The sequence below is a fragment of the Corythoichthys intestinalis genome, chromosome 2, assembly GCF_030265065.1.
Source record: "Corythoichthys intestinalis isolate RoL2023-P3 chromosome 2, ASM3026506v1, whole genome shotgun sequence".
Taxonomy (NCBI): Eukaryota; Metazoa; Chordata; class Actinopteri; order Syngnathiformes; family Syngnathidae; genus Corythoichthys; species Corythoichthys intestinalis.
The window spans coordinates 36,264,354-36,290,561 of NC_080396.1; the positions used below are offsets into that span (position 1 = coordinate 36,264,354).

The window sequence follows — 26,208 nt, forward strand, 5'->3', positions numbered from 1 at the left end:
TGCTGGAGCCTGTCCCAGCTAACTACGGGCAGTAGGCAGAGTTCACCCTGAATTGGTTGCCAGCCAATCACAGGGCACAATGAAACAAACAACCATTGACACAGACTCATACCTACGGACAATTTAGACTTTAGAGTGTTCAATCAGCCTACCACGAATGTTTTTGGGATGTGGGAGGAAACCGGAGTCCATGGAGAAAACCCACGCAGGCACGGGGAGAACATGCAAACTCCACACAGGAAGGCCGGAGCCCAGGATTGATCTCAGAACTTTGAGGCAGACGTGTTAACCACTCAGCCACCATGCCGCCAAATTAAAAAAAAAAAAGAAATATGTCCTATCTATGAATAACAATACTTCTGAGAAAAATCTTGACCAGGGATTTCATAATTCATGCATCAGAGGGTTAAGACAAGTTAACATACAAGCTAATTGTATGCTTCGAGTATTATAAAGCGGAAGTAGTAATGGTGGTTGATGTAATTTGCTCTGTGCATTGTTTTAATCAAAGTACAGATAATATTAGATGACGACCACCAGCTTACCTTCTCTTAATCGATTCCCAATAGGCATCGTGTCGTCATCATTATTATTGCCGATTCTGCCGAAGTCCTGTCACATACTGAAATGGCAGCGCCTATAACGGTTTCTGATCACTTGCTATTTCATGAAAATGTTTAAACATTTAGTTGAATCATTGAACTTCTCACTTTATCTCAGAATATTCTCATTTATAACCTAAGGGAGTATACAAATTGAGGCCATAAGTTTTCTTTTATTTCCACAAAATGTGACACTAAACTATACAACAAATAAGAAAATACAAAACATAAAAAATCTAGATACCAAAACAATACATTTAGCAAGAATATTCAGTAAAGTAATTGCATTGATGCTTGATATATTGTGATCTTTTGGCAATTTTGAAAAGTCAACAAACAACACACTGACCGTCTTGACGGGGGGATATTGCATATAATAGTCCTTTGTAGAGCAGCACAAATATAAATATATTCTTATGTGTTTGGGATTCTTTTCAACATGGCTTGAAGAGACTTTTTTAGGAACGTCTCATTCAGCATCAGGCAACCGGACAGGGAATGTTTCTGCGATGCACTCACCTGGGTGAAAAAGGGCATTTAAAAAAATTAATAAAGTACTGAATTCCAATTAAATTTAAATGAGTCGATTTTTTAAGCTTTGTTTTTATCAATACATATACTTACAAGGCTGGCATATTTTGTGAGGACAGTCAACATCATTTTTGCAAATTTGACGGATTTGATGAAAAGAGGAGCTTGGCTAATCAGATGTTCAATCAGCTCTGTGAACAGTTCTTCATTCATGTCAGGCTGCAAAAAAAAAAAGCTGACATGTTACAAATGACTTTTTATCTTAAATATCGGGTTCCACTTGCTGCGCATAAACATCTACCAGCTGCAGCTATCGATTATTTTAGTAGTCGCTTAATCTATCAAGTGGTTAGTTCGAATAATCGAGTAATCAGATTAGGATCATTTAATGCATTGCAGAATAAATTTTGGGTGATATAAAACAAAGGCTTGCTAAGATTGCACTTTCAGAAGAGCATTAAATGCAAATACAAAATAAAATTCCTGAGTGTTTCTTCAAACTATGCAGGATTGCATTTTCATTTAAAATTAACTGAAATACCTGAGTTTAGCCTGAAACGGTATAAAAAGTAAATAAATAAAGGAGGGTCAAAGTACAACAAGAAAACAACTGACTAACTTGCATTGCAAAAGTCCTCTAGCTTAAATGATATAAAAATATTTTGCAATGCTCTTAACAAATCATTCAAAAACATATTCCCACAAAAACGGCTAAATATACCCATAAACTAAATTACGAATGCATTAAAAAACATATTAGCTCAAACAAAAATGTATCTTATGTTGGCCTTAACAGGGATCAGCTGAATTCAGCCATGTTAAATGAGTTATGTCATATTCACTGTTCCACCCAAATCAATTAAACCTAATGCAAACACTTTCAAAACAAACCATTACGACGCCACTCTAATTAAACGAATACTCTAAGCAGCAAAATTTGATTTGAACCTTTCTTCTAATTGAATTACTCGAGTTAATAGATTAATCGTTGCACTACTACCAACCTTAGATTCTAGCAAGCTATGTATAAAAGAAAGCAGCGTCTCACTCCACGATATTTTCAAGGTAATCCTGGAAGGGGGAAAAAAAGGTGTAAGAAGGAACTAAAGAATAAAGCTTTAACATGTTTTGTCTTACTGAAGCACGAGCAGCCTGTAGTGGGAATCCAGACAGCCTTCTATTAGTTTGTTCAGGAGCTCAACCTGTGCACTCCCTAAAATAAGGAAAATGACTGAAACTAAATAATGCGTCCACATTTAAATCATCTTCTCCATCTTAACTGAGCCGGACTTTTTCCTCACCCAAGTTCTCCTGCTCTAAAAGTGGTTCAATTAAAGCGTGGCACATCGATCTTGTGTAGCGGCTGCCAAGTGATATGACAGCACTCACAAGGCATCTGGAGGCAGGCTCGGAGAGGGCTAAAACCTGGATACAGTGGAAACGTCCGTGAAGTCCTGCACTACTAAACGACAACGCTCGCTGAATGAACTGCATACCTTCTGCAGGAGCAAACTCTTGATGAGCGTAACTGCCGTACTGAAGCTGAGGTCGGGGGACAGAGCCAAGATGGTACTGCAAAGCTGGAGCAGCGTGTGCTCCGCTAAGTCGGACAAACTCAGCTCGCAACACAGTACTTCCACCTTTTAAAAATAACAAAAAAGGAGCAACACGCGTCAAAAAAGCTCCAAAAAGAGGGCAATGGCAGAGTTTTTCTGTGTCATCGGCATGAGACGACAACATGTACAGGATAAAGTATAAAAGCTTCATGCATTTTTATGTCTATTACTTACTTGTGTAGCATTACAGTCATTCAGCACTTTAAATACATCAAGCGAGAAGTGGTCCAACTGTAAAAGGATGAAAAACAGTCACCGGAAAAATATAAATAATGCAGTATAGAACAGGGGAGTCCAAACTATGGCCTATGGGCCAACAGCAGCCCATTGGCCAGTTTTTATTGGCCTGCAGTTAATTATGAAGATATCCATACTTGTATAGTATAAATGGAACTGTGTGTGTGTGTGTTCATTTCCCACGGAAAAAAAATAAAATTTTCCGGAATATTAAAAAGAGATTCATTTCGGCTGGATATCTTAATCTCTATAATGGCAAGTTTGTCTGTGTGTTTTTGTTTTATGGCCACCGAAACGGCAGGGTGGATTTTTACCAAATTTTACACAGTTGTACTTCATGTGTCTGGGATTGTTCTTAGAAATGGAATTGATGTCTGTAGGCCTCAATTTAGTGTAGAAAATTCATCCGAAACTCCAAAAATTAGCATAGAAAATGCCAATTTTCACTTTTTCGCCCGAACACCAGGCTATACTGCTCGATAAACCATCAAGCATACATTAAAAAATAAATAAATATTTTTAACACTAGTCGGAGCTTGTCACTTAAGTAGTGCAAAGTTTATATGCAGTGGTGTAACACCTCCCTAACACACACACACACACACACACATTATAATATATATATATATATATATATATGGCGGAAAACACAGACAAGACTGAAAAAGCAGTTTCTCCTCTTGCACTCCTCTTTAAAAGAAACTGCTGTATTTTAAGCCAAAACAACTGTTGTGTTTGATAGAACAATGTCTATATGCTGCAATAGCAGATTCATGGCGCATTAAGCCCCCAAACAATTTTTAATTTGTCCGTTTTACACTGAAAACCCCAGTTTACAGACATCGCGCAACCGCTATTGTTTCAACCCAGCCATAAAATGAAGGTAATGATTTATATCTATTATTCAATGTCTATCATTTTTAGCTTAGAATCATTAACTGATGTCTCGTATTTCGTTAAAAAAAAAAAAAAAAAGACTTTAAAGAATGATTAACTCACATATTTTAAACTTTTAAACAAATTATGTCACAATGAAATAAATGCCGTCTGTAAAAAAGTCACGGATATCAACCTCATAACTATCGCTTAATTGTATTTTTTTTTTTTAATAGTGTCGCATTTTCTCCGATATGTTAGATGATAAATAATTGATCCAAACAAACAAAATTGGAAAAAAAAAACATTTAAAAGGGTAAATATATGAAAAAGAAAATCTCGACCATTCCTTCATGTCTGCGATTTCTGCATCGCGACCCTTGTTATATTACCATGTTTCACCCATGAAATCCCCAACCATTCACAGCTGTGTCTTGACATTCAGTGACACATGCTACATGGAGTTTTGGATCGAAACAAAGTAAGTATGCGATGTCTCATTAAAGTCATGGCTTCTGCAATTCTGTTCTCGCGTGCTTCTCACCTCCAGATAGTATTTTGCTGTTTAAATTTTTTTTTAATGCCCTCCTGTTTAAAATTTTTCTTCCCCCAGAAAATTGAGATTTTAAACTTTCCAATGATGTATCACAGGTGCATATCGGACAATCTTGAAAGTTGGCCAAATTGGGGGTCTCAGAGCAGAACTTCAAGTCACCTGAGTGTTTTCTGCCACATATTTATATGTTCAAGGCATTTTTTGCAACATCTTTATAACTGGATTTTTTTGTTGCTTGTTGTCGTTCACTGCCATTGACAGTTATAGACATCAATTCCATTTCAACTTGGGACATTGAGTGATCATGTTTCACTTCAGCAGACAGTGATAGACGTCCAATCTAATTGGAAAAATTCAATCACTGCCATCCCTCCCATGCAAGATGGTTTGAATGTCTATCACTGTCAGTGGCAGACAATGAGTTAATCCTTTGAGTTAGCTTAAATTGGCCCTTGGAGAAAAAAAGTTTGTACACCCCAGGTATAGAAGAAGAAATTTAAATGTCACCTTTATTACCTCTGTCTGACGTTGAAGTAATTCCTTTATTTGACGAACTGAGACCTGAAGGAGTATGAAAATGACAACTTATGTTTACTAGATAGAAACTGGTGTTACGAAAATAAACCCAAGCAGCAGTCTGCGAACAAGTGTGCTCAATGATGAATTTTTACCATTTTCAGGAAAAAAAATCAGAAAACAGTTGAATATAAAAGCATCCATCTTTACCTTTATGTGTTCGGGCAGAAGATCACAGGTGTTTTCCTTTCCTGGCGCTTGCGTTTTTAATTCTTCTGATGTCTAGGAACAAATAAGCATAGGACAGAAATGAATTATAAAAAAAAACTCAAGTAATTGAGTGAATGATCATGTTTCAGTGCAATTTGACGGTGATAGACATCCGATCATTGGAACCGAGAGGGGCTGGTAGTCATTAGTCTAAACCAGACATGTCCAAAGTCCGGCCCGGGGGCCAAATGCAGCCCGTGGTCAAATTTTATCCGGCCCCCAGCCTCTGTCATGACATCAATAACCTCTGGCCTGCACACAGACTTAATAAATTGGTCAGCAGTAAGGGTGTAACGGTACATGTATTTGTATTGAACCGTTTCGGTACGTGGTGCTCGGTTCGGAACGGTGGCGTACCGAACGAGTTTCTGACGTAACGTAACCCTTACTTTTCGAGGCTGTGAGTCGATCGGGTTACAGTTTCTTTGTGTAGGTTATATTTACTTCGTCTTCTCTACTATAATGAGGACCAACACTGTAGGACAGTATAACCCAGAAACGTCAACGGCGCAACAACATGGCCGCCGCGAGAACGCAGTGAAACACGGGCGTTAAAGTCAATCAGCCAATGCACACCAGTCGCAAATCCGGCCGCGTGTTAAGACACGTCCCAGAAGCGGCTCAACACGATGCACGCGAACAGAACAGCAGAGTTTATTGTTTGACATGAGACGCGACTTTCCTGTGCCAATACTACTACCGGTGGCTAGGATCAGGCAGACCGGAAGTCACTCGTGTAAGAATACGGTGGATCCGGTCGATTTTCAAACTAATATGCAATCGTAACCCACTTTTTGAGTCCATCAGATCTCGAGTGGTAGATCGGGGCACAGTTGACTTGTCTTGTTGATTTACTGCTGTCCTCTCTGCTATAATAATAACCAACCGCGGCTCCATGTTCAATACAAAACCCTCCTACCACAACAAAACATGTAACCAATATTCACATAGGAACTAAAGTTATACAACATAAAATATACAATATAAATGAATACTACATCACATTTGTAAAATATAAAAACATAATAAAATAAATAATAAAACATTTAAATAAAACTGAAATGAGCCAAAACACCTGTAATTAAATAATAAGAATTATACACAGATCCTGCTTACACAATTAAATTGATTAATTTCTGTGTGGCGCTTTAACTTGAGAAAATCCACCAATAAAGCTTTTGAAAACCATTGATAAGAAAAAAAATGATTCATTGAGGCATTTCATTTGTAAAATACTGTACATGTTAAAATCTTTGTCATTGGGATTGCTTTTCTCTTTAGCACAGGACTTCTTATTTCTTCTTTCAGAAAGAAAACTGACCAATACGCGGTGTCTGAAAGGCAAATTGTTGTTGGGTTATCTTTAAATACCCGCTACTTTTTGAGCAGAATTCTAGCTTTGTATAATTTGGCTTTGGCTAATGTTCCTATTGTTGAAAGCACAAAAGGTGTATAATAAACAACTAGCACACTTATATTTTGCATTTTGTTTTTTTTTACTGTACCGAAAATGAACCGAACCGTGACGTCAAAACCGAGGTACGTACCGAACCGAAATTTTTGTGTACCGTTACACCCCTAGTTAGCAGTACAGCTACCACTATATGAAGTAGCTGACACACTAAATGCTGCTCCTCATTTACCCACTAAAAGGCAGTAGCACTCATTACCCCATGTGACCCTTCACTTCCAATTTTCTAAAATGGCGACAATCAACAAAAAAAGTTGACTGTGACGGCTGACGCTTCAAGGATAGGTGGAAATTGGACTACTTCTTCACTAAAATACGCAACTACTGTGTTTGCCTCATTTGCAGAGAGTCGCCGTTTTTAAAGAGTTTAATGTGAGGCGATATTACCAAACAAGACACGCTGACATGTACGACAAGACTTCAGTGAAGAGGCGCAGCGAGAAATTGAAGCAACTTGAAGTTAGTTTAATTTCACAGCAGCAGTATTTCGCAACAGCCAGAGTCGAAAGACAACGGCACAAAGGCTAGCTGCGAGATTGTTGAAATTATTAATTTAAAAAAATATTAAAGCAAATGTGACACACAGAATAGTTTGCCAAAATTTGCTTAGCTATATTGTTCTACGTAAAGGACATCTGCCAAGGTCGGCCCCCCACATTTTTACCAAACCAAATCTGGCCCCCTTTGCAAAACGTTTGGACACCCCTGGTCTAAACGGATTGGACATCTATCACCATCAATGGCAGCCAAGGAGTTGAAAAGGTCTCCAAAAGTTCTCCACCCAAAAAAAATCTAACAGATCTCACATGCACATTATTTTACTTGATTGAGGTGATAATTAGAGAATCTATTATTCTAAAAATAATCAAAAGTTGCAGTCTTAAGCAATAACCTAGTAATTCCTAAGGTGACAAAACACATGTTTAATTACATATTTCGCAATTTGTGCAACAGTCATCGTCTCTACCTCAATTTGTACAGGCAGAGGATCTTGGGAGTTTTTCCATGCTGGCATCTCACGAGAAGCATCAATCTCCAGCTTCTCTGCAGTCTAAGAAGAAATGTTACAACTGTATTTTTGGTGAACATGTGATAAATAATGCACATGCCTATATTTACCATCATATTTTCTGGGAGAGGATCGCGGTAGTGATCAAGTGCTTGCCTGCCAATATTCTCATCGATCTTCAATTTCTTGTTCTGCTGCTGAATTTGTTCACTATCATTACAAACATCAAAATGTCCCTTCCTTTTTATCTGTGCTCCCAATTCTGACAAGTATGTGTTGGTTTCTTCCACCTGAACCACCGAGCACTCTGACCACCCTCCGGTCTCGCCACCCATTTGCCGTGACAATGCTGCTAGTCGCTGAGCGCACACTGAGCTGTAAAGGGGTTCTTCCACCGAGGAGCCCATGTTTCTTTCCAGTTGCTTCTTCCATACGGTGACCCAGGGACTTGGACAGGGCTCCTGACCAAGACACTGGACTAGACGGAGTATAGTGGCTTTGGGCAACCGCGACTGGCTCAGGTAGATGAATGTCAGCAAGTTTTGCTTGAACAGCCCTGGAAAGAGCCACACCAGGGGTTTACTACATGTGGGAGAAAACAATTGTGAGAAGTACAAATCACAGTCCATGTGATCCATGTATACAATATTAAACATGCAGTTTCTGCATGAACTTAACCTGAGACTAAATCTACAAAAAAATAATAAGCAAATAAAATTATTTGTAAATACAGTATTTTTAAAGTTATCAAATAAGTCAGAGTACCCCCTCAATTAAAATTAAATTTGACTTTGGGGAGTGGGGTATTATTTGTTTCATCTCTTGTAACTGTGGGAATAATTGTTATTTGCATAATATTTCAATAATTTATTACATATTATTCGGGGAACGTGTCCCACAAATGCACGCAGCTCTGTTACCATAACCTTTTTCTCATGGTAAAAGACATCGTCAGGCAGTTTTCCAATGGAATGGGTTGAGTAAATTCATGCCTCGCTTATATTTTACTTTTTTTTTTTAAATAAAATTGTTAGCCTTGATTGAATGTCTCACTCCATGCAACCTTGTTCTAGCTAGCTTCTAATGGTGAAAAGCTAAAATTAGTTCAGATTTTCAACCGTTACCATACGCGGAAATTGAGGGGGAGGCAAGTGGGGCCGCGGATTCCCCCTTTTCCCTGATCGCATGTATTTTTGCTTTTATTTAATAAACACTTGAACGCATCCCTCCGTTGTTGTCTGCTTTGAGGTACAACCTTGTTTCCGCAGTTGTGGACCCTAACATCGGCAACAAAATACACCACACATTTCCAAAGATGGACTCTCTTCCTCGGTGCTGCGATCCAGTAGCAATTTCATTATGTTTTTAGTTTAACTTGACCAAGTTTACAATTGTGAAGTTCGTTTACCGCTTTTCGTCTTATAGCGAAGAAAGAGGAATGACGATCAGCCTCCGTGCTGCGACCTGGGAATCAAACACGTGCTTTCACACATGCCTTGTCCCGTGACGACACGACAGTGTTCAGGAATGTGTGAAAAGTGGCTTTAGGGACCCTAAACGAGCATTTATCTTGCCAATACTGCATTTTGGGGTCATCGACATGTTTTGCACCCCCTCCCACAAAAGTCAAAGTCCGCCTATGCCCGTTACCTGTTACTAGAGGTGGGTAGTAACTAGGCATGTGCCGGTATGATATTTTGACGGTACGATAACCGTGAGCAAAAATACCGCGGTTTCACGGTATCATGGTATTGCAATTGTAGCTCCAAAAATTTTTGAGATTAGGGGTTTGAGATTGAGGTTAAAAAAAAAAAAAACTTTTTTCCATTGAACAGGATTTTTTTTTTTAGACCATAGTTGCAAATTGGAACATGTTAACATATTGTTAAAATAAATAAATTATCAATAAAAAATATATATTTTTAAAATTAAATATAGCTTATACACTACACTCACAGCCACAGCTCAAGTTGCTCAAGATAGAGCAAGAACAAAATAATTTATATAAAGTAAAAACACTTATGAATAATTTTTTAAAAAAAATTTATACTGCATGACTTTTTTTTCAGGGTGGAAAAGCTTAAGTGAAGTTTCACCATTTTCAGCCACATGATGTCATGCCTTTGTTTTAAAAAGAACAAATAATTCATAAGTTAGTTAAACATGTATAAGTTAGTTAAAACGTCAATATTGTTGTGGAAAGGTTTCATCTAAAAAAAAATTATTTTTTTTTAAACATTGGGAGTGAGACCTCTCCTTGATCCAGCGAACGTGGATTTGTGCTTAGGGCAAGATCATCTTTCGCAATAAGCGATCTTTGACGCAATCAGTTTTTCTCCTTCATTCAAGCGAATCAAGCTTGTTTTCTCACTCTGCGGCAGTCACACTCAACGAAGTTGCTCTCCCAGCTAAGCCTAGGCTAACATTCATCTTTGTAAGCTTTTAGTTAGTTTGTATATTGAATTTGAAAGGAAAATGTGTGTTTTGTTTTTGGCGACCTTTTACCATGGTGCTAATCTGTTGAAGCTACTCACATGGAAAAATCTAATTGTACAACATTTTAAATGTATTCATTTTGTATATTACACTTAGCACGATTTGAGAGCTCAATAAATTGAAGAACAGTACGCCTTATGTTTGAAGTATTTGTTTTCGGGTTAGTTGGCTGGCTAGCCGATAGCGTCACTTTCACACACAGCAACAAACGGGAGGGGGTGAGCGCTGCTGCGCCAAGCCGCTTCTGGCTGCATTTTTGACACAAGAAACATAGCGAATACCGCACTACGGTCAGACGGAAAATTTTTGTGGTTTTGAAACCGCGACGTTTTCACACCACGGTAAACCGGTAACCGGCACATGCCTAGTAGTAACGCGTTACATGTACTCCGTTACATTTACTTGAGTAACTTTTTGAGAAGAATGTACTTCTCAGAGTAGTTTTACAAAACTATACTTTTCACTTTTACATAAGTAGATTTGTGAAGAAAAAACACTACTCTTACTCCGCTACTTTGGGCTACACAAGAGTTCTTACATTTTTCCTCTTTATTCTACATATTAGATTTACTATTTTTTTAGCCAGCGTGATGCCAAGAGTAGCGTATTTTCGGACTATAAGTCGCACCCGATATAAGTCGCACCAGCCCAAAAATGTGCAAATAAGAGGAAAAAAATATATATAAGTCGCACCGGAGTATAAGTCGCATTTTTGGGGGAAATTTATTTGATAAAATCCAAAACATAAAACAGATGTCATCCTGAAAGGCAATTTAAAGTAAAAATACAATAGAGAAAAACATGCTGAATAAGTGTACAGTACAATAATGTTACATGATGCATGAACAATAAAATGCGAACGTTAACATAACGCAGCTATTAAGAGTTATTCAGATAACTAAAGCATTAAGAACATGCTAACAAGTTTACCAAACCATCAGTGTCACTCCAAAACGCAAAAATAACACGTTAAATGATATAATGTGTTGATAATTTCACACATAAGTCGCTCCAGAGTATAAGTCGCACCCCCAGCCAAACTATGAAAAAATACTGCGATTTATAGTCAGAAAAATACGGTAGCTCTACTAATTTCCCCAATGAGACGTCGCAACAATAATCACATGACTCCATTATACCAATCAGACGCGAGCTTCCCGTTCAGTAGTCACGCCAGCGTGTTCAATCATGTGGTATCTTTAAAGCACCATAAATAAAAGTATTTGATATAGACCACCGCCCTCAACATGACTCTAAAGCGCAGATTTTAACCTCTCTCCCAGTTTTTATTTGGCACCGACTGACCACGGAAAACCAGAGATATGATCATTTTAATTTCAAAATAGTCATTAAGAAGGAACTCTTCACTATTCAAACTAGGAACTATTTTCTCCACCAGAGGGCATTAATGCTCTTTGGACGAATAATGCTTCATTTATGTAATTTATTTCCCTCGTCGGAATTCAATGTTTTTCTTTGTATTTTTGGGGGGCTTAATGAGGTTATGTAATGGGTTATTCTACATTATCATTACAACAAGAGTTCATATAGACAGAGCTTATCTTATTGTTAAAAAAAAAAAAAAAAAAAAAAAAAAACAGCAAAAATATAAGCAGTGACTCACAATGATACTAATTACTTGAGTATTTTTCCCAATACTTTTTTTACTTGTACTTGAGTACATTTTGGATGACTATTTTTATTTAAGTAATATTATTTTGAAGTAACGCTTCTCTTGCTTGAATAAAATTTTTGGCCACTCTACCCACCTCTGCCAGCTACTATTGTAATAACACTGGTCAACAAAAAATATGTTACTGGAAGCTCACGAGCCACACATATTTGAATGTAGCCTATGTCTCCCTTCTTTTCAATTTATGGACATTTGTTTTACTTTTCTTAGTTTAAATACTTTTACAACTATGCAAATTTGAGACCTCTGTCATATATAGGCTACATAACTTTTATGAAAACATTTGAGAAAACAAGATTCGTAATTCGTGCTTTAAAGGGTTAAAAAGCGAACTTAATAGTTGCGCTGTTTCCACCAGTTCGGTCTTACACGGTAAGGGTCTGCCCATTCTTCCCTGGGCAGGTAACTTCGTCTCGGCAGAGTGTTTCGATGAAGTCAGACAGTGATCTCTCGGGGTTGGCCCTTTGCTGCCGTCTGAAAACTTCCAGCGCTCGATGGGCACCAGAAACTCCGGAGGACAGCGATAGGACCAAAAGCTTCCACTGTCCGCTAAAGCGACTCAGCAACTGTCCAACGTTCATCTTCAGGTAAATTCTACCACTGCTGTTGTGCGAAGTGCGTCCATTAGCTTCCTTTAACCTTTTTGAGGTAAACTTGGCGCCATTCATACTGCGCATGTGCACATCACTGTGTCGCATGTGCACATCACCGTGTCGCCACCTTGTGGCAGCTTTGCGAACAGAACGTGTTCGTCACTGCTGGAGTATTTGAACGATCATAAAACTGCAATATTTCGGCTATTGCTTTTGGAATTTAATTCTTATATAGATACCTAAGCTTACATAGAACAAGAGGGGTATTTGTACATTTCAGTATCTATGGGATTTGTATTTGATTTGCTCTTAGTATCTTAGTGTATATTTTTTGTTCCTGTTTTTTTATATGTGACTATTGAAGTGTCATATTTTAAAAGAATGCTGCCACGTGTAGTACAAGTACAGTATGTACAATGTGCGTTTTTTTTTCTTTGCATTGCAGTTTTGTATTTGTTGTGCTGGTGATTGGGAAAACTTATTGAAATAGCGTACTTAAAGTCCTTTTGTTTTTTAATAACACTGTTCAAATATTGCCATATAGAGAAATATAAAAGAAACACACATGACTGAAAGGATTAATCTTTCAAAAAGGCAAGTAATTTTTGGTCAATTAAAAAAATTAAGGTCATCAAGACTTTACGTGGATCTTACATTTTGGGTCAGGTAAGTCACAATACTAACATTTAGTGTAGTACAGGTGTGGGCTACATGACGCAAAATGTGAGTTCCATCTCATATTTTATATCTTTTAAATACATTTTATGTTAAAACAAAAATGACAAAACCTAAATTCTCTAGTTGGGGTGCCCAATAACAAGTTAAACAAATTCCCTGACCTGACTCACCATATATCACCAATCTTGAAAAGACAAACCATTATCAAGAAATTCCTGTTCTGTGACCTCATTACACCAAATTTAATCTTTTCAGTTTCATATTACATAGGGGCCTACATAATGCTGCAAGTTTAGTCCAAAACTAAGACTGAGCACAACAAACCATTCAATTGAACTGAAATGGAATTATGCTGGAGATTCAAGTGCATATAGGGTTATGAACAGATTTGAGGAAATCAGCGTAGGAAGACTAAACATCACATTCAAATGCCAAAGTGCCAATAAGTTTCCAAATATTGCTATTGTAGATATTTGTTCACGTTTGTTCATTGTACATTCATTTATCATTTTATGCCAGATATTTGCACAGCTCGCAGCTTCTTCTCTGAAGCAAGGTCATTAACAGATAACACTGCTGCCTAGTAAAATTGTGAACCACGTAGTATTCGCATTGGAAAAAAGCATGTGTTGAGTTTGGGGCAGATCTTCTCGAAACCACCACGGGTGGGGCTCTCGGGGACATTTGTCCTGTCAGGACAGCATTAAATTCCTTTAATAAATTATCTTATGTGATTATTGCTTGCTTTTTGTTCCTGAATTGTGTTGTCATCTCATGTTCATTAAGAGAATAAAAACATGTAAAGACAAAGAAAAAAAAATCAACTTTTCTTCACCATACATTTTAAATGTAGTTCAAAATTTTCAAGTTTGTACAAGTGTCTAATCTGTGGATATAATAGTCACAATCAGTCGTGCCATCAGTCGTGTGACCAAAAATATAAAATGCACTTCCAGATTTAATTTCTGTACTAACAGGACAAAAACCATTACCGTTTGTGCAAGTTGATAGAGGCCAGCTAACATTTTTCTTGATACTGCGAGAACGCAGTTGTCAGAAAGTTTTTCTCCCCTTTCCACGTGATCTTTGGGGCTTCCTAAATGCATTTTTTTAAAATGAGAAGGCTCAAAAGTCATTTTAGTGAGAAAGTTTATTTTCAGTGTAAGAGTACAGCATTTTTTTATTTTTATTTTTTTTTAAAAGAAATTTAAAAAAAAACAAAACATTTCAACGATTGTCAAAATGAGGTTAGAGTATCACAAATGTAAATTGAGGCAGGAATATTCAGAGCATCAACCATAAAGGGGAACAGTAATCTTTCTTCATGACAATTTAAAAAAGGTCCAGACAAACAACAATTAAAATTTTTTCTGGCACTCAGTTTTGAGCAGTTAAATCCAAATGGAGAGGCGTAGAGAAAACACACAACATGCCATGAATGTTTGAATAACAATGGCTTCAGAAAGTGGGAGGCTGGAACACAGCCTTCAAATTTGTTTGCATTATCTTGTCAAGACAGTTTACAGCTAGAACACTGTCATTTGACCAATGTGCCCAATTTATTTCTAGCTGTTCACTGCAGCAGATCAATTTAGTAGTTTCTCTCTGGTTGAGGAATAGTAGGTCCATCATGTGACCTACTAAAGACTGAGCCTTGCCTACTCCAAAATTATACCTGTTGATCCAAGGGGGACAGTCGCATCATAACACAGCCACAATGTCTTGTGGAGACAACTCACTCTGCCCTGTGAAAATTGCATGGGAGGTCTAACAGGGCTCAGAAGCCATACTCTGCTAATAAAAAAGGAATGTATTTGTCATTGTCGTCGTCATCATCCTCGTCAGAATGAAGAAGAGTCATGGCTATGAAGAAATTTAGCAGACCGTCATAGTCTTCATCCTCCTCTTCGTCGTCGTCGTCATCCTCCTCTTCGTCGTCGTCGTCATCATCGTCATTGTCGTCGTCGTCATCATCATCATCTTCCTCCTCGTCATCGTCTGTATTACACTAGTGGGCAAGAAGACGCGTAATAGCAATGTCCAGTCCAAAAATGAAATGTTGAGCAAATCATACATACCAAGAATGATCGGCGGCGTGCAGACCTGACATGTCGGTAGAGGCAATCCGCCTCGAAGGGGCAGTATTTGTATTGTGCATAATAACTGCAGCTTCGCTTGCTATAGGACAGAAAGCAAGGGAACGGCAAACTTCATTCAGAATCCAACAGGGTTTATACAAATGATAACCAGGCTTAATTTGTGGCAGCAATTGCTGAAGTTCTGCATGAACTTTCTCTGGATTTAAAAACGGACATGTTAGACTTAGCAGAACACGTTGACGCAGGAAATTCGGACGTCGAGCACAGGGCTTACAAAACAAGTTTATCGTGGGCGCGGTCATGCAGAACCTCAGCAATCGCTGCCATGTTGGGAAAGAATGAGCACTAGCTTGACTTCAGAGCAGGGAAGGGCAAACTATTCCACAAAGGGCCGCAGTGGGTGCGGGTTTCCGTTCCAACCCATCAAGAGGAACCCTTTTCACCAATCTGGTGTCTTGCAAGCACAATCAGTTGATCGCAGTCAGGTGCTTCTTGTTTCAGCAGATACCTCCTTGGTTAAACTGTCTGTACTGGATCAGTTGGAACAAAGACCAGGGCCCACTACGGCCCTTGAGGACAGGTTTGCCCAGCCCTGCTGCGGAGCCATGTAGCTTGACTCACTCAACTTAAAGCATACGACACGAGAAAAAAAAAGTCTTAAATGGCATTATTATGTGAATTAGAATCATATTTTGAGACGATTCGACTATATACAACAATTTAGCAAAGCGCAGATGATGAGAAATTAGTCTTTTAATCTGCCGGTTAGCCACGCCTACCATTATAGGGCTTTAGCGTCCCCAACAGGTGGATGTCGTCAGCGGTAGACTGGGCTCATACGTTTTACTATTCAGCCCATTGAGGGGGAATTATTCAGAATGAGGAAAACGCGACGAAGAGAGCCGCAAAATGTCATTGTTTCAGTCTCTCTACTCCAATATTTTTACAGGATATTCTTTTTATCCAAGTATTTTTCCCCAATAGCTATATAAATGGCTTGAGAAGGACCAGTCAGCCCGTCAAGGGGGAACTATTCACAATGAGGAAAACGCGACGGAGAGCGGCAAAATGTCATTGTTTCTGTCTCTTTACTTCAATATTTTTACAGGATTTTTTTTTTTTAATCCAAGTGTTTCCCCCAATTCCTAAATAAATGGCATGGTCATGACAAATAACAGTCTTGTGCTGAATGGAATATGAAATAATAAAAATGCATTTATTCAGGACAACATGGCAAAATTACTCCATAATGGTCAAAACTGTCGACTTCACCTTTACTGTCGCACCTCCCGAACGATATTTTATGACACCTAAATCAGACATATGTCATTTCCCTTCCCCGGCTTTGGAGAATGTAAACAAACCAGAAGGCGTGACAGCTAGCCGACATGCTAACCCGAACTGAGTGATGTTTCAAAGTCTTCGAAGCGGAAAATCACACATAACTAGCCTGGATTATTTGACATGACGACCCGGTTGTCGATAGTCTTCGCGGATTGGCAAACCGCCCGGCGGAGAGCAATTTACAGTTTGTTCCCCGGAGGAGGGTGGCTGGAGTTGTTGTGCAGCTAACGTGCTAATGCTAACGAGCATTAGGAGAGCTTTTTACATGCCTATCAATGATCAAACGTAAGTAGTCCTTTATTTAAAGGAAGTTTGTAGTGTTTACTTTGTAATCGCTGTATTCGTATTTGACATAATACAAAACAAGATGTTTACTCACTTCCCACCTTTTGAAACTCCAAAAAGGCGCATACGCCTCTCCCTCATACAGAATGATTTTTCTGCAGCCGTTTGGCTGGCATGATGTGAGAAATAAACGTATTAATCTGCAAAATCAGCTGAATCCTTCGTCCTCATACACAACAGTACACTGTAGCGTGAAGAGGACGTCTTCTACCGTACACGTCACAGCGCCCTCCTCCTCAATGCAAGACCGAAGCCGGAAGTCACTCATTTTCATGGCGCGGGATTCAAAAAACTAAATAAAAAATAGCGATCGCTTCCACACACATCCAAGCGGCCCATACCATTCAGGGGCATAAAATACCGCGTGTATTATGAAATAAACATGCTTTTTCGTGTCACATGCACTTTAAACCCCGCCAAGTTCACGCCAACACAGAGTTTGATGAGCCAGTTACATAAATTTCATGCGGTCCAAGGGGAACGAGAGTGCAAGAATTAAATAAAAGTGAAATATTGAAATAAAAATTGAAATAACAATTAAAATATTGAAAATTACATTTGAAAAAAAATGAAATCGAAATATTGAAGGAAGAATTTTAAATTACATATTTAATAATTTTTTAAATTGTGCATTTTATTTTTGCACTCTTGGCCCTCCATAATTTAGGGGTATATTTAGCAGTTTTTTTGTTAAGAGCATTATGAAAAAAGCGTTAGCATTTTATAGCATTTAAGCTAGCGGACTTTTGTTATGCAAGTTAGCCAATTGTATTTTATACTGTTTGAGGGTAAGCTCGGGTATTTTATAATGCATTTATTGCTCTTGTGAAAAGAAAGTCCAGTTCTGAATAGTATGAAGAAACACTCAAGTATCTTATTTCATATTTGCATTTAATGGTCTTTTGAAAGTGCAAATTAAGCTAGTCAAAATAAATGTTATTGTAAGCATAAACACTTTTTACATCTCCTAAAATATATTCTGCAACACGTTAAATGCTGGTAATCAGATTACTCGATTATTCGAATGAACTAATCAACAGGTTAATCGATTAGTTAAATAATCGATAGCTGCAGCCCTTGTGATTTGCACATTTAGATTGAGCAACCATCTTTCACATTAAGGTCATTTATTCTAGGTTGTCTTCTCCTTTACTTTCTAATGGTTGTAACACCCAACTACCAACGATCAATTAGTTAAATAGAGTATAAATACTTACCACAACGCACTCATCCAACAGCCAATGAGCGGCAAGAGTAAGTTTAAAGAAAATATTCAATTTCAAACAAGTCACTGAGAATCTGGATGTTTGCAGAGGGCAAGCAAAAATGACCAACTAAAAAGCTGTAAAAAAATGAAGGGTTATGAAAAATGCTGAAAAAGTATGAGGCCACCTTCAAAGATAGTGTACACTGCTTTGAATATCAATATTTCAGAAATTATAAATATTGGTTAAAAACCACAGTGTACATGCAACTGAAAGTGAATTTTGCTGGTGTAAATTCCATGAATATATCTCTTGTGTCAAGTTTTTAAAAAAAATAAAAAATAAAAAAATCAGCAATTGTGTGCTCTTGCTAAAAACAAAGTATTTTCATCATTGAACAGACAATACAAAAACTGGACCGACTTTTTACAGGGTGGTGCAGATTTTAATATTTGGCAGGGGGAAAATAAGTTGGCATAATAAAAATGTATAAAATTCTTTTGTGAGTCCTCTTTACTTACCAAAATACAATTTTCCTTGAAACTACATTAAAATAAGATTTTTTTCAATTTGCTCAAAAAATACATACGTATAGCACGCAGAAAAATCTTAATTTGACAAATAGTCTTAAAAAAAATAATAAAATGCTAATGTAGGTGTTTTGGTTCACATATGTGGTGTGGTACTCCAAAGAAGATCCAAGGCTGTAGCTTGGTACTCAACTGTTTGATGTTCGTTATTTTCATAGACCTAAAGATAAAAAAAAAACTGGGCAAGGGACGGCCTGCCGCAAATGCACCACGACAAGTGCAATCTAAGATTCTTGGTACTCTTAGTGCCCTTATGACAATATTTCACGTTACACAATTTCGGCCCCGATGAAAGAAATTAAATGTGAATAAGCCGACCGACCAACCAACCAAGCAGGAGATTCAGAGTCCCTTGTTTTAAGTCCAAAAGAACAAAGAACTCATTCCTACCTAATGCAATTTGGTTGCTAACTTTGCACAATTCTTGAACTTGGATGCAAAGCTGTCTATAGCATTTTAAATTTGTAGTCCGTGTTATCTATTGTATGTGTATGAGTTATTGCTGTGTTATCTGTATGCTATTGCTTACCTGCAGCAAGACAAGTTTCCCCTTCTTGGGGGACAATAAACTGAACTGAACCGGCTACCGTACAGTACCAACTTTGACAGTGTCACTATGTGATGCTGGCATACGGACACCGTACCATGAGGTGTTTCTCAATAAGAATATTTTGTCCAACCCTAATTAAAACTCAGCATTGCTCAATCTTGTTAAATCACAGATAAATAGCCGCATGTTTCCAAAAGTTTACCTGAATTTCTCTTTGAAGTCTGCTATTAGACGTTCTTTTGCTTGACCTTCCACCCAGTACTTGCTGGGCACATAGAAGGCCGATCTCACCCTGCACTGGGGGCAGGTCCTATAGAAGAGCACAATTGTGAGGTCAAAGAGAGGAAATTAAATGTTCATGTGTAGAATTTGAAACCTACTTGACGACATCGGACCCAAGGTTCCTGGTTTTCCTCCAAGTCATGATGCACTCTAGGCAGAAGGCATGAGTGCAGTTTGGCAAAATTCCAAACACCCTGTTTCTGCGGTCTATCTTCTCATACACCTTGTCCATGCATATGCCACAGATAACATCTCGACTCTGGAAGATCGCCTCAGTCTCCTCGGTGCACAATGCGGCTGCAGAAGCACCGGCTGCTTCTGTGCCACCCGGAAGGCTTACCTGTACGAAAATGCTAAAATGAGCCCTTGTTTATAGTTCTCCAACCAAATGCAAAACATTAGGGAAAAAAAATAAATAAATCGAGCTTAACACAAACCTCTTTATCACATGCACCTGCACAAACAGATTCAGAGCTTTTTACAGACACTCGCGAAGCAGAACCTGCAAAGAAAGTGTCATGCCACAGCATTTCAATGAGATTCGAGTTTCCGTAGACCGATGTTGCGAATTGATGTCCCCCTTCTGTACTGGCTTCTTTTTGTGAAATGCTGACATTACATCAGTCCCTCTATTAAGTCATTAACACTGAGGCAAGAACGACAGTTCTTTATAGAGGTTGCCTTTCTGACTTCCCGGGGGAGTCGCCGCTGTGGTCTTGGGATCTTTTTGGCATGTCGGCCACCACTAAGAAGGTTCACTATTGTTCCTGTTTTTCTACACATGTTGATAAATATTCACAACGGTTTCCTGTCCTAAAGCTTTAGAAAAGGCATTGTGCCTCTTCCCAGATTGACAAGTGCAAGTTCTTTGGGTCATGGCATTCACTACAGCTTTTTGAGATTTTTTTTCCAACTTCGTTTTGTCAGATGTTATATTTAAGGGATATGGTCAATGACTAGGTGCAGTTGTGATCAGGTCGTGGTGTGGTAACGTGAAATTAACCCAAGCTTTTCCATTAGTGACACTTTTTGTAAAATGCAGGGCCTAGAACCTTTATTTTCCCAAATCACAATTTAAAAACTTCATTTTGGGTTGATTGGGGTCATTTATATTTGCCTGATATTTACATTCATAAAACCAGGAAGAGTAATTTCACCATGAGGACTAGTAAGGATCCCAGTTAACAAACCAATTGTGATTAATGACACCCACCTTTGTAACAGTTTAGACTTTAGAATATGCATTACAAACAAGCTTCCTGTTTTCTTGCTTTTTTTAATTGACTAATTCCTTCTCCATTTCGTGCCACAGCTCGTCATGACGTAGCTGCCACTTGGGGTGCATTCAAAGGCTATTAATGAACAGCTCAATGAACTCAAGTGTTTACCCATGCACGCTCTTGTCTCCAACAATACCACTGGAAGAGATTCTCAGTCACATGGTAGCATTCCAAAAACTCAGATTTTTTTTTTTTTTTTTTTACATGTACATGATGACTTGTTTTCAGGAGAAGAACCTTGGAGCCACAACAGGACAACCATTTAAGGCTAACCATGGATTGTTAAACATACTTTTACAAAACTGATATTCAAATTTTACCAGTACAAGGCTCTCTGCTTCTATAAAGTTTGTAATATTTCATCAATAATTGTGTGGATGTTATTGACGAATAGGGCTCCAGTCGATGCTATGTTGATGCTACAGAAGAACGATTCAACTTTGACCATGGTGGTGAAAATAAGGAGGCTAGATATCCACCGTTTCCACAGACAAGGACGCCAATGCTGGCACTGAAAAGCCGTTTTCAACCAACTGACTTTATTCCGACGAAGGCTCAGTCTACTGCTTGATGCCATTACAGAAGTTTAAGGCTACCGAAAGATATTTTGGCAAATAAGGTGAGAAGGAAAATTTTCTTTATAAATTAGGTGACCAATTGTTTTGTTTTGAAGTCAATTGTTTTTATGGTTCCAGACTGCCAGAATGCTGCAAATGAATGAGGACACAACGATGTGTTGATGTCAATTTGGTTAATGTATTTTGATTAATCAAAATGTTTCAGTGTAACTGATCGCCAAGTGAAAATGCCCTATTAAGACATGGACACTTGCGTCTGATAGTAAGGTACTGCATATATACGTTTTTGTTAAAGTGAAATTTTGGCATCGGGGTTTATAGTCTGGTGCGCAGTAGTGTGGAAATTATGGTATTTGATCAACATGGAAAAATCAAGTCGCATCAGTGTTGAGTTTCAAATGTCTCTTAGTCCTTTTTAACCTTTACAGCACAACCAATCATGATTTATGGCACCCACCTTGTAACCGTTTCCCAGAATTACGGGTCCTAACTTCTGTGACAGTTGAAGAGATTACCGAAGACCCTGATGCACCATTTTGCCGTCTTGGCGACTGATTGCTATGTAGAAAGGAAAAAGTCTCGGAACCCCTTTGGTCAGCTGGGCCTTCAGCCACTGTGGATGTGGAGGAAGAGGTTGCAGAGTAGGATGAGGAGGAAGATGTGGAGGGCGAGGCTGCTGGTGCAGGCATTCTTCGACCAGTAATATTTGTACCACCTTCAGGTTGGCGGACATGGATGTACCTGGTTGGAAAAAACAGCTGAGCCATGTACTGTATTTTTTTTTTGATGTGACTGTGACCTACAAAAAGCATTTTACCTGCAGCGTTCACCATACCAGCATGCACCTTTCTGGAAGTAGCGACATATTTGGGGTGGTTGTGTAGTGGGCAACTCGTGTCGATAATGGCATCTGGAGCCATACCTGCATGAGCCGTTTAAATAATGCCTGCAAGAAAGGAAGGTGTTTGGCTATTCATGCAGCACTTTTTTTGTTTTGTTGGGGGGAGGTTACAAATGTGTTTAAATCGTTCAGATAGCCTACAAATATTGCATACATTAAGAGTGGCCCAAAAACAATTCAAGTTAAAATAAATAAATAAATACATAAATAAACTCCACACATACTAGCTGGCAACAAAAATTTGTTGGGGCCAAACAAATAAACTTCAGCATTCAGTTTAAGCTGCTGTCCATCATGCAAACTGGCAATGTGTTTTTCAAGACCGCATATTTTCAAATTGTTCAGATAATGCATCAAAATTTGTATGAAATTGATGGGGGATTGAGTGCAGGACACAGCTGCGGGGTTTGCCAAAGGATATGGTGGAAAACAAGGCTGAAAAAGCAGTTTGTGCTCGTGCAACAAATTTTTAAATAAAGTACTATATCTTAAGACAACAGAATTGTTGTCGTTTCATAGAAAAATGTGTCTAGATTCTGTCATAGCAATTTCATCACACACTATGCCCCGGACTATTTTTAATTTGTCCGTTTAACCCCTGAGACCCCCATTTATGGACACATTGCAACTGCTTTTGTTTCAACCAAGTCATTGAAACAAGATAAGCAATTACATTTATTATTCGAATTTTCTATCATTTTTAGCTTAGAATCATAAATTGATGTCTTTAGAAAAGAAAAACGACTTTATAAAGTTAGTCACGTGTTTTAAACAAATCACGTCACAATGAAAAAATTTGTTTCTGTAAATAGGTCATGGATATCTACCTCATAACTATCGCTTTATCCGTTTTTGTTACGTCGTATTTCCCGATATTTTAGGTGATAATCGATCGAAGCAAAAAAAATTTTTTTTTTAAACTTATAAACTAATATTTGAGAAACTCACTCGTTTTATCAGCGATTTTCGTCTCGCATTCCATGCAAAATAACCGTTTTTAAGATATACAGTGCCAATTGGCAGTGTATCAAATACTTGTTCTCCCCACTGTAAAAGCCAAACAAAGCATGGTTGTGCCCATTCACAGCTGTGTCTTTACACTATGTGATGTATAATACACAGAGTTTTGGGATTCAAACAAGCCAAGTACGCAATAATACCTCGATAAAATCAGTGTCTTTAATTGTGCTTGCACAACAAGTTACCGGAAATGTAGCGCGAGCCAGAAAAAAAAGAAAAGACATGTTGCAGTCGAACGGCGCGTGAGAAGAAATACAGTTATATCAGGTTAATGACTAGAGTCCCATCTATTACCTTTTCAACCTGTGTTGCCGTTTGTATTGCTTATTATAGGATTACATTGATGTATTAGATACATTAGATGCTGAAATTACAAAGTCTAGGCCCCAGGCTTCGAGGCTAAACACAATAGATGGATAGATAGATCTTTTTATTGGGAATTCTCCATTCACATCATTGCCTGCATTACTTTTAAGACGTCATCATGCCACATAGATCAACACAGTGGAGGAGAGAAATGAGGCAGAATGATCTGGAAAAATATGAGATGTTGAGGGATGCTATTATGGATGTGGGGAGGACAGTGTGGTCAGAGGCCCACATCTTTACGACAAATGACATCAAACACGACCACAAGGCGGTCAACGAGTTTACAACACAGAGCCTGTCAAGGATGAGCACAAAAATGACAGTCAAAAGGCTGACAATGTGGAGTGATGCTGCTGGGAGTCAGTACATAGTAGATTCTGTTTATCTGACTTCATAAGTCTGTTATTTAGTCTTTTTTCATTTATGTTATTATTCGTCATTTCTATTGCTTCCATTCATCAGAATAAATCAATATTTCATGACTAGTCAATGCTGCCCCACAAGTCTGACATTGCTTCTATGGCTCTGAGCACGGCAAAGGGAGAGTGATTGAGAAATCGTCTTCCTCTCCCAGACCCTCAGAAGAGACATGCACTTTGGAAAAAACTTCAACACCAAGGACATGGTTGAGTATCTGTCCGAGAAGCATGGCAAGGCCCTGAGGTAACGGTTACATGTCTTTTTCATACAAGTCAATTTCCTTTCACCCAATGACTATGAAATGACAAGGAGTGTAGAAATCATCTTTAAGAAACATTATTTTCCGTTACAAAATTTGCCAAATGCATGATCGCTGATGACTAATCAATGAAATTGTTAATTGATACACACATTGCAGTCAGTAACTTGTCATGTTTGGTATCAAATCATTAAGGGTTGAGTGGAGGACACAGCTATCAGGGGTATAAATAGATTCTCTTTATCTGTAACGATCGATTAACAAAATGTCCATGGATTAATATCCAACCCATTTTTTACTGAATATATTCAGAAAATATTTGTTTCGTATCAAATCAATTAGGATTGAGCGTAGAATACACCAGTACAATTTATGGAACGATACTCATTGGGTTGCATCATTGTATAAGAGCTGGTCACTGCCTTCAGGTTGGAGCACATTAGTGCTCATTTCATTCAGTAAGCCATAAATGATTGTTAGGTAAACCTAAATTAGATCTGAGCTGTGATTTAATGACTGAAGGTTAACTTGTGTTAAATTAGAACAAAGATCCAGTTTAACTCTTTCAGTGTCATTGACTATGATATCCAATCATGTGGCTCTTTTCAGTCTTCTATTAATGTAAATTAGATGGTCACTAGTGGACGCTCCACTCATTTGAACTGGGAGGGCTGGCAGTGAATAAATAATTTATTTGCAGCCAGCCAGACTACCGCCGTCAATGGCATCCAATGAACTCGGCAAAAACAATGTCACAAACTACATCGGTAAAAGTGATTAGGAACTATGTAACCAAACAAAGCAAGACAATTCTAATCCCAAACAATTCCCAACCTTTTCGATCAGCACATACCTACGTCACATCAAGGTAAATGAACCCACGTCGACACTACGATTTTGTCAAACGTAACTAGCATAAAACGGTAACAAGACGTATAAACTCGCTTCCTAACACGTGGTAAATCCACGATTCACCACGTATTTCGCTTGGGCATTGATATGTTGGATTTACGTGTTGACACATGACCCAGGGTAACCAAAACAAAGATTATATGACAGTACATACAAAATAAAAACACGAAACAATGGCTGGTTAGCTTTGTGGACTCCACGCGCCAAACACTTCCTCCGTGTTTGCGTTTTCTTAAGATTCACCCAAAAGATAAGTGACTTTGCCAACAACACCAAAAATTAAGCGACACGGAAGCTTGCTGTACATTAAAACGGTTAAACACCAACGACCATCGAGACTTAAACTAGCACACTACGCCCTGTTGACAAACCTTGAAGTCTCGAAACTTTTTGGCTTCCGCCTTTACCCGAGACGGAACAATGTCCCATTATGCGGGGCTAAAAGTTGGCGGTTGCCAGCGCGTAAAAGTTAGCGACACCGCCGTGACTTTTGTTAAATGTGCTCTTACCTACATATACCGCCATTAGGGTACGAGCGGTCCATGTCCGCTGCCGCCCGATGGGCTTATGCTTGGGCGTGCGTGTGCTGCTGCTACTGCTGTTTTGCGACCCGTCCGGCGTTCGACCTCCTAATATTTTAATAGTCGGCAGCCGGTCTCTCTTCGCCAATTAACGTAGCGACGAGCCAACAGAAGCGTGACGTCCAACTTTGATCGTCACGATTCTCAATCTCAACTGTGCACTGTGTATTACTACCTTTTATCTCTAAAAATAGCACTGGCAAAAAAAAAATTAACATTACATCATTTTTATTGTAACTTATTCGATACGTTTTTGGTCACTGATTTAAAATCTACCACCAGTTTTTTTTTCTCTGTACTTTAGTTTACATGCAATCGACATTTTTTAT

The 26,208-nt window shown here is 38.4% G+C and overlaps 2 protein-coding genes across 5 annotated transcripts; both read right to left on the reverse strand.

Moving 5' to 3' along the window:
• Positions 1-747: 747 nt before the first annotated feature.
• Positions 748-12,527, reverse strand: fance (FA complementation group E). 3 transcript variants are annotated; one of them, XM_057829394.1, is made up of 12 exons: positions 12,243-12,527; positions 7,795-8,266; positions 7,643-7,726; positions 5,145-5,216; positions 4,935-4,979; positions 2,924-2,980; positions 2,630-2,773; positions 2,435-2,558; positions 2,271-2,346; positions 2,138-2,204; positions 1,227-1,352; positions 748-1,121 (listed from the first exon to the last, which is right to left on the reverse strand). In XM_057829394.1, the coding sequence occupies exons 1-12, from the start codon at positions 12,452-12,454 to the stop codon at positions 1,017-1,019; spliced, it is 1,584 nt and encodes a 527-aa protein (XP_057685377.1). In that variant the 5' UTR covers positions 12,455-12,527; the 3' UTR covers positions 748-1,016. The 3 variants fall into 3 exon arrangements, 2 of the variants coding, with proteins under 2 accessions (XP_057685377.1, XP_057685376.1); XM_057829393.1 differs by having other exon boundaries at positions 4,926-4,979; XR_009062484.1 differs by lacking the exon at positions 2,138-2,204 and having other exon boundaries at positions 1,091-1,121; positions 4,926-4,979.
• Positions 12,528-14,278: 1,751 nt separating this feature from the next.
• On the reverse strand, positions 14,279-26,000 carry mkrn4 (makorin, ring finger protein, 4). 2 transcript variants are annotated; one of them, XM_057830633.1, is made up of 9 exons: positions 25,808-26,000; positions 22,235-22,363; positions 21,875-22,158; positions 19,997-20,061; positions 19,658-19,899; positions 19,480-19,587; positions 15,223-15,322; positions 15,029-15,152; positions 14,279-14,935 (listed from the first exon to the last, which is right to left on the reverse strand). In XM_057830633.1, the coding sequence occupies exons 1-9, from the start codon at positions 25,840-25,842 to the stop codon at positions 14,922-14,924; spliced, it is 1,101 nt and encodes a 366-aa protein (XP_057686616.1). In that variant the 5' UTR covers positions 25,843-26,000; the 3' UTR covers positions 14,279-14,921. The 2 variants fall into 2 exon arrangements, with proteins under 2 accessions (XP_057686616.1, XP_057686615.1); XM_057830632.1 differs by having other exon boundaries at positions 14,281-15,152; positions 25,808-25,996.
• Positions 26,001-26,208: the final 208 nt, after the last annotated feature.